General features: G+C 44.9%; 1 protein-coding gene across 14 annotated transcripts in view; it reads right to left on the minus strand.

The window, feature by feature from the left end:
- The window catches only part of PIKFYVE (phosphoinositide kinase, FYVE-type zinc finger containing), a 188419-nt gene extending 175269 nt beyond the window's left edge, over window positions 1-13150 (minus strand). For 3 of the 14 annotated variants that reach the window (XM_089779802.1, XM_089779801.1, XM_075933816.2), the window contains exons 1-4: window positions 12230-12779; window positions 9392-9573; window positions 7348-7518; window positions 2824-2942 (exon numbers count right to left, since the gene is read on the minus strand). In XM_089779802.1, coding sequence (XP_089635928.1) covers window positions 2824-2942; window positions 7348-7518; window positions 9392-9563 — 462 coding nt within the window. In that variant the 5' untranslated portion in view covers window positions 9564-9573; window positions 12230-12779. The other 11 variants (XM_089779803.1, XM_075933815.2, XM_075933818.2 and 8 more) reach the window with 10 other exon arrangements.
- Between the last annotated feature and the right edge of the window lie 376 nt (window positions 13151-13526).

Consider the following 13526-nt stretch of genomic DNA (forward strand, 5'->3'; position numbering starts at 1 on the left):
ACCACTTGAAAAGCTTGTGCAGAGGTCTTGCAAAAAAAAAATCATACTTTTTTTGCCTAAGACTGATATTTTCAGCACTGTAATAGCGTTCCTTCTTATAGCCATCATAGGATTAGTCTGAAAACCCCAGCTAGTTGTTCAGTGAAGACAAGCATTGGCTGTGCATGCAGCATGCAATTATAGCTTCCGTTAATCGAGAAGCATTAAATCCAGATGAGTGCACATAGTACAACCATACCTGAAAAATGTCTGAGGCCAATAAAAATGATGCAGTAAAAATATGCAAGTCACTTGATCATCATGCCAGGCACACATGCTGTAATTGCAAACAAAGTAGTGCCAAATCTCACAACCGCACTGAGTATAATGATCACTTTTTGCAAACAAATATGTTTCGAAGTGACTGCTCAATATATGCAGTCTTCAATGTCTGACGGCAAAATATTGTAAAAAATGCTGATTAGCGCCTGATATTCTTCACCATCCCGCCACATAAGCCTTAGGTGAAAAAATTTAAGATACAAAAATAAACTTTAAAAATCTAGAACTGTCAACACAAATGCCCTTTGGATTGAAGGATATCCATCACACAATACTAGAAACATTTACGTCCCATAAAGAAGGCATTATTTCTAAAGGAATAGAACCAAACTGAACTTTTGTCAAATGAGATCAGCAACACAGCAGTGTGCCCATAAAGCAGCTTTGACTAAGCCAATGTCTCTGATGCTGCATGCTTTAGTGCAAACATTTTTAGCATCTCGTGTTTAAAAGTGTCAGAGGGGTAGCCATGTTAGTCTGTAACAAAAACATTTAAACAACGATCTTGTAGCACCTTATATATTTTTGGTAGTCTCTAAGGTGCTACAGGACCATTATTATTTTAGCATCTCATGTGCATTTCAGATAAAGACTACTTGTTCTATAGTATACTTGTATCAGGACTCACAATAAGAAAATGCTTGTTTGAGTAATTTCATATAGCAGCTGAATAGCTCCACATTGAGAGAATATATTGCAATTTGTTTGGACGTGGCCATAGTAATTATATAATTGCAGCCTGCACACAAGGATATCAAACATCTCATGGCTTCACTGGTTCATAGCAGCAAGTGCTTGACTGTGATGACCTTATCTTCCAAGAGTTTGGAAGATGCCTGGAAAGTTGTATTGGGTCCTTCAAAAGCTGCCAGCATTGAAGAGTTAACAGTGGATTCATGACTTTATGTACAACTCTGTAATAACAGATTGGTAAAGGGGGACCCAAACTTTTTTTACACTGAAGCAGAGATTCTTCTGCTAGCGCACTAGTTCATGTCTTCTGATTAGCACAGGTCTCCCCAAATGACGATCAATCTCTCCTTACTGATGTCTCCAGTAATTCATCCTACATGACATCCTTCTACCAACTTGATATATTTGGATCATTTAAAAATAGAGTTCAACTTTTCTGGCCAGGGTGGAATGCACACGTGCAGAGTATTCATAATAGGGTAAGAGCATTCCTCAGGAGGTTTGAGAATTGGTCTAGGACAGTGGTTCCCAAACTTTACAGCATCATATCCCCTTTTTGATTTGAGAAACCCTCGCGTGCCCCCTCCCTCCAAATAGCAGCAAAACTTTGGGGGGAGGGGAGGGACCAGGAACTGACCGGGGCCGAAAAACAAAACAAAAATAGCAGCAAAACTGGGGGTGGGGGGACACCTGGGTCACCTCGCGCCACTGCCCCCCCCTTGGAATTTCTTTATAACTCCCCAGTTTGTGAACCCATGGTAGGAGGAAATGACCGATTCTTTTATTCTGGTTTCAGATTCCAAAGGCACTGATCAAGAACTCCTGAACGAGCAGGAATGCCAGACCCAGCTGCATGCCTTCTTTCCGGATAAAGAAAACAAAAGGTAGAGTCAACCTCTCGATTCAAGATGCTGACAGAGCCACTGCAAAGTCTTTGACAAGACTCTGCTGCAGACCTGCTAGCCAACCACAACCTGCTGAAATTACTGTCTCTGCAAAGTCCTTGAAAATTCCCATCCAATATTTATCCCTATTCCTTAGCTAATTTCTCATCCTCATCCCTTAGTTGAAGAGAAGGATTTCAGCCTGCACTTTAGTTTATCATCTTTTGTCAGCAAAAAAAGTTATAGCCAGTCTGCTATAACAGCTCACATGCTAAAACCTTCCTAATTTCACCCATTCCCAGTATTATTGTTAATTAAGATGCACAACTGCCTGTTTGCTCCTTGTCCCCAGGCGTGGCTAGTCATGTTAGGTCTCCTCCATTCACACTACAGATCTCCAGACAGACAATCAACCCCACTGGGGTTGGAAGGGAAGTGGAACTAAACAGATTACATTTATCTTTTTCCCAGCAGTAGGGTGGATTGTTTCAGGCAAATATTCCCAGCTTGTTAAACTCAGTTTGATGTGACTGTATTTAAAGCCTCAGAGGGATAACTCTGTTAGTTTGTAGCTTTAAAAGCAAAGAGTAGTCCTATGGCTTTTTAGAGAGTAACTAATAGGATCGGGAGCTTCTGTAAGTAAAATCCACTTCATCAGATGAGCAAGATGCCCTTGTTGAACTTCAGATTTCTTTTGACTTCACCAGTTTGAATTTCTTCCCATTCCACATTCCAATATAGCGAGTTTACTCATATGGTTCTACTGAATGCTAGTTAAACAAAAAAAACCGCAACAGCAGCAGCAGAACTTCATAAGGTTTTTGCTTTTTTCCCACTGGCAAAATGTGGAACACAGAACCCTTTAACATTTTAATTTCTATGTGCTTTGATTGACCCAACTCACTTAAAACCCTTGATGCAGTACCTGGCTTTTCCCTTCCATGATTTCTTTGAGACGTTTTAAGACTGTGCTGAGACTTCTAAGCTGAACAGCTGTCCGAGGATCATGGCCACTTACCGAAGAGTCTACTTTCTTTCGTGTGTCTGAAGAGGAGAAGAGATGGTTATATAAAAATCCATCTGTTCCCTCTAGTATAATGTCAAAGAGAACTTAAATAGGCATTGTTCAGAACAAGTGGTAGTTTTTATCTAGTGTTTTCTGAAAAGAAAAATGCAATTCTCATATATTAGCAGTCTCATTTTAGAATATTTTCTGAAACACACAATCACCAGATTGCAGAAGAGACCTTAAATGTAGCCCTTTACTATATAAACAGCCATAACAGCAATAACTATTTATGCAAATTCTAAACATAGTTAAGAGTCTCCATTAATAAAGTCGGATTCAGTAAGAAAACAAAGAAGTGCATCCACAGGTTTCACTTCAGCAGCTTAATCGTAATCGTCATGTTCAGTTTTTTCCCCCCAGTTAGTTTCACCAATTGTGTTACAAACATAAACTTAAGTGATCTTTGATATTTAGGGTGCAATAAGAGTCAGTCCTTTCAAAATGTTTACAACAATTCTCCTTGGTTGTGCATTTTTTCCTGCCTTTTAAATGAGTGTTACTTCTTTACATTGTTTGCTTTCCAAAACAACTTCAAGTTTACCAGCTTCCTTGCTCTCCATCTAACACTTTATTTTGCTCCCTCTAGTACAGAGCAAATAAACATGGCTGCTTTTTGTTTACTGCTTTATATATCACTGATGTCAGCAGGAATGCTGACAACACTAACAAGAGTGTGTTAACTGTTGCTGTGCAGTAAAAATCAGATTCTAACTTTGGGGGTGTGGCAGGAGAAATCTTACCTGTAAAATAGCTTTAAAAATTACAGTTAACTAAAAATATCTGCTTGTAATCTATTGAAAGGCTTCATTCCTAGAAACTTTAAACCCAGATGCAAGAAAACATTTGGACATTTGTCCACAAACCACTAAAACCACTACAGATCTGCAATAAGAATCTTTTCTTAAAATGTTGTGTTCCGATATGTTTAAATTTCAGGTGGTTAAAGGTATAACAAGATCTAAAGACCAAAGTCAGTGCCATTTTGGAGTATGTCTATAGGTATTTTAACAGGATACAAGTACAGGGAGGATATTGAGTGAACATAAATGTCTTTACTACTTTAAATCTTAAGGTCTCTTCCCTATCTCCAGCAGAGTAATCCCAGTACTATGTTCAGAGGGACAGCCATGAAAATACCGTATTTTCCGGCGTATAGGGCGACTGGGCGTATAAGACGACCCCCTATCTTTTTAATTAAAAGATAGGGTTTCATCTTATACCCCAGCGCCCCTCCGCCTCCTTTGCTCCCGGTGTCCCTGGTCTGCTGGAGATGGTCCCCAGCAGACCAGAGGCACCGGGAGCAAAGCCGCAGCAGCTTTGAAAGCCTTGGGGGAAGCTGGCGGGGGGGCATCCCAGGCGCGCCTGGGCTGCTCCCCCGCCGGAGCCCCTCCGCGGCTTTGAAAGCCTCGGGGGAAGCCGGCGGGGGGGGCATCCCAGGCGCGCCTGGGCTGCTCCCCCGCCGGAGCCCCTCCGCGGCTTTGAAAGCCTCGGGGGAAGCCGGCGGGGGAGCAGCCCAGGCGCGCCTGGGATGTATACCCGGCGTACAAGACGACCCCCGATTTTTGGGGGATGTTTTTTAACATCAGAGGTCGTCTTGTACGCCGGAATATACGGTAAATGCATCAACTTCCAGATGGGCATATGTTCTAGTGACAGGTGGCTATCAGATGTATCAAAACTTCCACTGAACCAGCCTCTCACACCAGTCAAAGCTCTTTTTAAACAAATGGTTTCAGAAAATAAGTGTGTTTAAATTAAGTAACCATGTTGCAACTCAGGATAATATAGTTAGGGAAAATTTATATTTACATAGCTAACTTTATACTAGTTAGATTTAAAAATTAACTTTTACTTAACAGGTCAGAAGGACAAATGATGTCACATACGAGGCTCATTCACCAAATAACGGAAAGAAAGTTTTAATTAAAATTGACCCAATGTCTCTTAATTTACTTGAGTCAATTCCCATTTCTCCTACGTAAGGGTTCTGAAATGTCAGGAGACAGAGTGCACAACAAGAACAGAATCTAGTGCATGTAAGATAGTAGGGGAGTTAGACAGCGTGTAACCACATCAAATGGCTGGGCCTGCAGCCAGTACACTCCCACCCCCACTCCCGGGGAGCCCACGCCACAGAAGCAGCTGTGCAGGGTGACAGGTAGCACTGGTTCCTGCCTGCCCAACCACCCCTGCTGCCCCTGTAGGAGGCAGCAAGGAGGGCAGGTAGTCCACGGAGCCAACACAGACAGAGAGCTAGCTTAAGAGTCAGCTTCCTGCACGTACTGGCTCCCGCCAACCCCCCTCCCTTCATCCTCCACATTGCTGCCTCTGAATCAAGAAGCAGCAGCATGAGGGGGATGGGGAGCAGCAGATCCACTGCTTGTGCTGGCTCCCCGCAGGCACTGGCTCTTGCTAACCCTCTCCCTTGTTGCCTCTCATACAGAGGCAGTAAGGGATGAGGGAAATGCATGTAGTTGATAGGATTAAAAATAATCATGTAGTTGTCTACATGCTGACATAACAATAGAAGAGACTGCATTCTAGGTATCATTCAGTTTCTCCCATGTCATCTCTTCTTTCCTACATGTTCATTCCCTATTACCTCCTTTCTCTGTTACAGCCACCAAAACACTAGTACAGGTGGACCTCTCTAGTCCAGTACCCTCGGCACCTGACTGGTCCCGGACAAGGGGGTTTGCCAGACCAGATCCCTCCCTTAATAGCCCATGCTAAACCGCTGCCCCTATGCCCCACTACCTAGCCAGCTGTCACTCCCTAGGCTGGAGCTCTCCAGCTCCCGCTGGTCCCATTGCTGCCAGAGCCAGAACTTCGTGGTCACTGCCAACCCTCTGCTACTGCCCAGTTGCTGGGGCCAGATCTCTCCGCTGCAACACTTCTGTCCACAGGGAGCTCAGGTCCCCCGTGGACAGGGGCTGCTGCTGCCCTGTGCTATTGCCTTTCTATCAGAGGGATTATTAAATAATCACGTAACAGCTAAATTTGATGCAGTTACACAATTATTAAATTAATCGATATCTAAGATCTCTAGTACAATACTCTAGCTCCATTCTGGGGGTGTTAAATTAACAGGAACTAGAAATTCCTTGTGTCCTCAACACAAATAAGTTTTGTTTTTCTTCATTTAAATCATTGTTCAGTGATGGAGCTGCAGATAAGGGATTCAGTATGCAGCTTGCCCCAGGGAGAGAGGACAACCCAGGCCCTCTCTCGCCATAACTGCTCGAGGCCAGGTGAGAAGCATTTGTCCATGGCTACTGCAGCAGGCGCAGCTAGGGGACAGACAGACACACAGACTCTCTGAAATATATAGTGGATAGCTGTCCCAGTCCCCATTGGGCTGGCAGGGGTGGACAAAGGGACAGCTATAACCTCCATCTCTGGCCCCTTGATAATTCTCAAGATAACTGTCCCTCCTTTTCCATTTTATGACAAACAATTTAATTCCAGGCACATCCCATTGTCCTGGCACAACCAAACCCTTCTCTTGCTTGAAGTTATAAGAAGAGGAAGTTACATGCCAAATGTAGCAGTCCTAGCTCTTACCAGTTAGGAGGAGTTCTTGAATAAACAGACTCACAGATGGACAGACACACATTTCTACAATATATAGTAAAGAAATAAGGATTGCCAATTCCACATCATGAATCACCAATGCCATTTGCTGCAGCACCTCTTTCTTTGAAGGGCCGCCATCCAGGTACTGGCTCAGCTGTTATACAATGGCAGAATCCAGTATTATTTAGTTCATTGCAAATAGCTGGCTAGTAGCAATTCAGTATGGCATAGTATCATTTGATCAAGCATTTAAAGCATTTTCTGAGAGTCCCTGTGGCATCTCCTCCTCAAAGATGCAACTAGTGAATGCTACAGCTAACTGAAACCTAAGGAACCATATTAGGACTGTGCCCTGCAGTTCATCGAGAAGTGTCAGTTTTGTTTACTTGCAATTCTGCTGAATAATTAGGCATTTAAACTTTTATCCAGCAATGCAATCCTGGCTATGGAGAGAGGACTAAAGATTTTTGACCTAGCAGTTTCTGCTAGTCTTACTTGAGCAAGATAACATTTTGTCATCAGTGATTATAAAAAGCTGTGCTAGTCAAGTTATTACAGTGCCTTGAGAGAAGACCAGACATGCTTAGGAGAAGGAGAAGTTGCAACTTAAACAGAAAGTTACGTAGTCTAACTAGCAAACAGAGCTAGGAATATCCCAAGTTTTAATCCCAGTTCTTGCCTTGGAAAACTCACTGAAATTCTCTTTCCTTCAGCTGCTGCACCTGAAATATAGGTATAGAACCTCCCAGGATTAGACAACACCCAACTAAAATATAAACAATATTAAAATTAGACACATATTACCTAAAGTTGTAGAAGCTCTGCGTTGTAGCTCCCCAGTAAGCTGCTTTTTGTATGGATTGGGGGACCTCAGAGACTGTGCCCGTGAGGTATGCTGAGGACTGGACCAAGTCCCACTCAGTGCCTGCTGCTCACCCTGGACAATCTCTGCAGGAGATGAGAACCTACCATCATCTAAGTTCAAGAACAGCAAGAAATCAATAGTAGAAGAGAGACATTGAAATCTAGCAGCACTAGAAAAATGTAAAGCTAAAGAAGCTTTATAGATAGTTTATTTGAATTATTATTTGCAATACTGTAATACATAGGGAACTCATCCTGGATAAAAGCTCCCATTGCACGGGGCTAGACACTACACAAACTCAAAACTAGGAGGCTCTTTATTACATGGCATGCCAACTGAACTGTAGCAGCATTCTGACTGGACATAAAGCAGGATATAGAGCAGGGGCAGGCCAGGATCCTCCAGCATACAGCAGCTGGCTCTCTGTTCCTTGTGGCTCTCTGTGCCATGGGCAGGGGGAGCCAAAAGGTTGTGCTGAGGGCAGGGACAGCACACAGTCTTCCTCTACACATTGCACAGCTCAGAGAGCCTCACAGAACAGCCAGCTGTTTTGAGTGGTCTAGGGCGACTAGCAGGCAAGGAGCCTGCCTGAGGGCCCTGCTGGGCTGCTGGCTGGGAACTGCTTAGGTAAGTACCTCCCAACCAGAGCCTGCCTCTGGCAATCTACCCCCTCCTGCATCCCGATTCCCTCCTAGCCCATGCACCCCCTCTTACATCCCTCCCCTAGGTCAGAATCCTCTCCTACACCTATACCCCTTCCTGGACCCTGCAACCCAATCCTCTGCTCCAGGTCACAACCCAAACTTCCTCTCACACCCCACACTCCTACCCCAACCTACTTTCTGCACCCAACCTCCATCCCAGATCACACACCTACTCCACTGAAAAGTGGAGCCCTTGACCACTTATCAAAATCTTGGCATGCTCACTGATGTAGAAGTAGCCCATGGCTCTTACAATCAATGTTGTGTGCGATCAGTATGCACATCAATTCACGTACCTTTGCTTTACGTGTTACTTTAATAATATCGGTAGAAAAATACACAGAAACCAGTGTAATCTGGCAACTCTGCACGTGGGCAATGGTAAACAAAATGTCTCACAGGCCAAATATATGACCCCGATGGCCTGCATATGGTCCTCAGGCTACAAGTCGCCCACCTCTTTTATAGACCATAATTAAGGTGCTCCTTTCTCTTCTCTCTGGCAAGCTAACTAAATTGAGCTTCTTGAGTGTCTCAGACTTTTTTCCCTAATCCTTTAATCATTTTTGTGGCTATTCTCTGAACACTTGGCAATTTATCAAAATCTTCTTGAACTGTGCATAAGAGAATGTGACACGTCAGTACAAATAGAAAGGAAAAGCAACATCTCTATTCTTTACCATAATAATCCTGTTTATGCATCGCAGAATCACATTAGCCTTTAGAAATGTATTTTAAGAAGTGGTTTCCCTATGTTCATTACTGAAACTTAACCATTTGGAAATCACCAATATGAGTGGAGAGAAGCAGGGCCGGGATAGAACTTGCATCAGAAATACTCATTTCACTGTACAGGACATGCAGTGGTACATCGCTTCCATCCTGGGAGGTTTTTTTTAATAGAAACATGATCTTTACACCCTCTACAGAAACCCTGTGGAAAGAAGCTTATTAATGCATCTCCCCATGCACTATTGGCTGCTGCAGCTCTCAATCTGGATATAATCAGAGGTTGCAAGCAGCTCAGACATCCACATTTTCAACTCCTGGCACATTTAATCCTATGAACAAGGTTCTACTGCCTTGCCAGAAAGTGAATCCAGCTCATATATTTCACTAAAGAAAGTAAAACCCTCATAAGAGCCTTCCTAATCATTCATTTGACTGGCTGGCAGTACCCATGCCCTCATCTCATGAAGTGTCATACACTAGTTATGCATGAATATGGAAGTAGGACATTTGGTACAATTAATAGCTATAGCTTGATTGTAAGATTTACCTTTGCCAAAACGAAAGAGATTTACAAAGGAGCTGTAGGCAGATTTAAAAGGAGGCTCATCTTGATCAGGAGTCAATGGTTTGAAGTGAGTGAGATGAGAGGGACTGCTAGGAGAGCAGGGCAGATCACTGACAGATTCCAGTGTTGGAGACTGTTTGTCATCTGTGGCCATCTCATGTGTTCTGGAAAAATAACGTAAGTGTATTAAATGCACATGCTTTACAAACCTAAACCTGATAATAAAGCAAAAGCAGCCTTTGAAATTGGATACCAAAAGTGAGCTCTACACTAGGGATGTTAAATTTCAATTGACTAATGAAATTTGCATTGACTATTAGATTAGTTGATAGAGCATCGGGAGAACGGGGCCAGTGGGGCAGTCCCTGCTGACACTGTGCTCCCCACAATGATTCAAAGCAACAGTGCTGCAGAGAGCCCGGGGTCAGTTGGAGACTACCCCACTGACCCTAGGCTCCATGAAGTGCTGCCACTCAAACACCGTGGGGAGCCCGGCATCAGGCTCCTCATGGCATTTCAAAGCAGCAGCACTGCATGGAGCCTGGAGTCAGCTAAGGACTCCCCCGCTGACCCCAGGCTCTATGCAGCGCTGCCGCTTTGAAATGCCACATGGGGACACCCTAGCTGGCCCAGGCTCGAAGCAGTGCTGACACTTTGAAATACCCCCTCTTTCTGATAGAGGCAGCAAGTGGTGGGGAAGCGACTAGTCGACTCGACTATCTGATAAGCATTTACAGTCTGCACTATTCTGATACCACTCTTTGACTGTCAGTTCACAGAGAATGGCTTTTACTTGCCAAGAGGAAGTTATATTCTGCCTGCAAAGAACGATTAGAGACTCTGACTTCATAATCTTAGGAGGAAGAACTAGAAGTAACAGATGAATTCAAGAACACAGGCCAGGTACCAATAAAGAAATAGAAATGAGGATCAACATTTGCTTTATGGGCAGCTTAGATCCCTGCTTCTAATGCCAAATAAAAGCAGAACTGGGAAATCAAGTTACTATTTAATGAGGAATATATCTTGCTGCAGAGGGAAAGAAGGGAGGGTAAAGACTGATGTTCATAAGAGTGTAACTGGTTAGAACAGTGGCTAAAGCCTTTGTTTAAGAGATCATATGCAACTTTTTCAGGACTTATTTTCAGACAGAGCTGAGAAACAAAGAGAGAGAGAGCGTATATATATCCACACACACAGTGCTTGACAAATAATAACCTGGAAGAGCCGGCGCAGAGCGATCTGCGCATGCGCAGAATCGCGCGAAAGGGGCTCGCCACCGCTTTGCGAGCCCCGCTTTGCGAGGTGTGTGCGTGTGTGTAATCTGCAAGGAAATCAAGCAAGTTCTTGATTTGCTTTTTCTTGCTAGTTTGTATGGCAAGATTAGCCCTTTTGGGGGATCCCACCCTGCAATGTTTGGTTTCACACTTTGGTTTCATTGCTAGCGAACAATTGTCTTTTCTTTTGAATACCAAGATAATCTATTCCAAAGTTTCACAAGGAAACTGCAAATTTCCTCAGTCATAGCCTATAATACCCCCTTTACTGTTCTAAGGGTTTTGCACCACAGCAGCCTTGTAGATCTCTGCCATGAAGATTCTACAATACAGGAACAGAGGCCCACATTCTCAAAGCTATTTAGATACCTTTAGTTTTCCATTAAAGTCAACTGGAGTGAGGTGCCCAAATTCAAATTTAAACAGCATATTTACAACATCTAAATGTCGATGTTTTCAAGAGGATTAATTTTAATGGCTATTTTAACTGTTTCACTCTCCTGCTGCCTGCCAAATCACATTAGATCATGGGCAGCTCCCCTCCACCCCCCATTAGCAGTCACTCATCTAAGCTCTCCATATGGTGGTTTCTAATAGGGATGTAATAATGTAGTTGATTAACCAATAAGCAAAAGCTTTTAGGTTAATGCTATAGACTACACGCATCCCTCTTCTCCCCCTTGCCAGTAAATGTTTTAGAAGGCTGGCCAGCAACCCGGCTCAGTCCTGCATGCGCTGGGTCTGGGACTTATCCCCACCACAGCTCTGAATTTAAAGTAGTCCCAACTCATGCCAGGTCTGGGAGCTCACACACACACACACCCCATCCCCCGGATAGGGTGTGCTGCCACCCTGCATTGTTACCTTTGTATCAGAGGCAGCAGCACAAGGCAACAGGCAGCCGCCAGACCACTAGGGAAACTGGTTTTTTAATTGGCTCCCCTCACGAATCAGCTCCCACCTGGCACCCCATAGAGGCAGCAGCATGGAGTGGTAGGAGGTTCCTTGGGAGTAGGGCTGGAGAGCACTTGCTGCTAGCCCCACCCCTGGAGCACACTAGCTGCTAGCCCCACCCCTGGGGACTATGAAATAGTCAACTAACCGATAAGAAATTTGTGAGGTTAATCGATTACTCAATTAACTGATATTTAATATCCCTAGTTTCTAGCAAAAGTGTATCTGGAGGGTTAGCCAGCTCAATAACTGGTACCTCTATAGTGAAGTAACCCTTCATCTCAGACACTCTTTTCTCTCTTTCTTTATACTGCACAAAACCAAAATAAAGCATTATACACTCATATGAAGAAACAAAACTTCTACAACAAACTCTGGTGGAGATCTAAAGGAAATCGTCTCATCACCTGGATGTTATCAACAGGAAAGGTTAGTGGACGGAAGCAATTATCTTCAGAATTAGGCAATACAAAAATCTAAAAGAAAAAAATTCTACTCCATAAGAACAATAGCTGAACTCTGTGCCTAATCAAAAGAGAGTTTGAGAAAGAAAAAGTATATTTGCCATTAAACAGAAGAGCTTTAGTACCATGTAAAATTTAGTTGCAGAAGTTACTGGTAAGCAAAATGTAGAGTGTTGTTCAGCAAGGGTGGATACTTCTCCTAATTCAAGGACTCCATCAGACATTCTTCTCTGCTCCTCCCCCCCAGGAAAGAGATTAAAATAGTTGCTCACTTGTACTCGATGCAAAAACTAAACAGAGGGACATGATACCAATCAACAGACTAGAAAGAAAACCAGCCCATGCCTCTCCCTCTGGAACCAGGAAGACAATCTAAAGTGACTTTAGTTATGGTCAAATGTTATCCATATTTCTATCTATATACAAACGCAGTGTTAAGACAACACAGTAACTCACTCACATAGGTCTTCGTGCATTTTTAAAATACATGGACGTGTTAGTACTGTGAGCAGTCAGACAGTGTACCCCCGACTGACTTCCCCACACTATCTCGCAGATGATAGAGCAGGTCAATGAACACTGCCTTGCTATGCTGGTATTAGTCATCAGGGTCTAGTTACACGCACTCCACGTGCAAAGGCCATTTGACAAGCCCGAGAAGGGCTGAGAGCTGCGTTCGGCATTACCCTGCAGCGCAGGGAGACGAAGCGCTCCCCTTCCCCTGCTCTGGGAAGCACAGAGATCGGCTCCGCTGCCGGCAGCCACTGCAGCGCGAGCCCGGCCTCGCCGTCCGAATCCAGGCACCAGGCTCTCCGAGACCCGCGGGGGGGCTCGCGTGACAGCCTCTGCGGGCCCGTCCCCGCAAGGAAAGCGAGGGGCGGGGCCCCGGGGTGCAGCTAGCGCTACGGGACACTAAGGCCCCCCCGCCCCTTCTCCCCGCCGCCTCAGGCCGCCCCCGGTACCTTCTCCCCACCCCTCAGGCCGCCGCGCGGAGCCCCTCTCCTGCTAGCCGCGCCGCCGACTCCTCACCCGGAAGCCGCTTCCCACTTCCTACCGCCCGCCCCCCGCCCCGGCAGCTACCGGCCCCCTGAGACCAAAGCAGTCGAGAGCGGAGAGCAACGATGCAGGAGCACGGAGACTAGAGCGATCGAGTCGCAGAGCCATGTCTAGTCCGTGTGTTCGCTCCGGCTCTTCCCTACCTTCCCCCACGTGGGTCGCTGCAGACATCGGCACGCGGGGGTCGCCGAGCTTTTTAATTGAGATCCCTGTCTGAATTAAGTGTCATCCAGGCAGGATCTCTCCCAAACCCCGATACCTTCCTCCCCTCCCCCCCGCCAAAGCCCTGCTTGCTCAATCAGTCCTTCTCTCACCATCCTCGCTCATTTTCATTTGGCTGAGGGGCTCAAGCAGAGGGCTGGGGTG

Source organism: Pelodiscus sinensis, chromosome 7, assembly GCF_052426305.1.
Source record: "Pelodiscus sinensis isolate ZL-2025 chromosome 7, ASM5242630v1, whole genome shotgun sequence".
In the NCBI taxonomy this organism is placed as follows: domain Eukaryota; kingdom Metazoa; phylum Chordata; order Testudines; family Trionychidae; genus Pelodiscus; species Pelodiscus sinensis.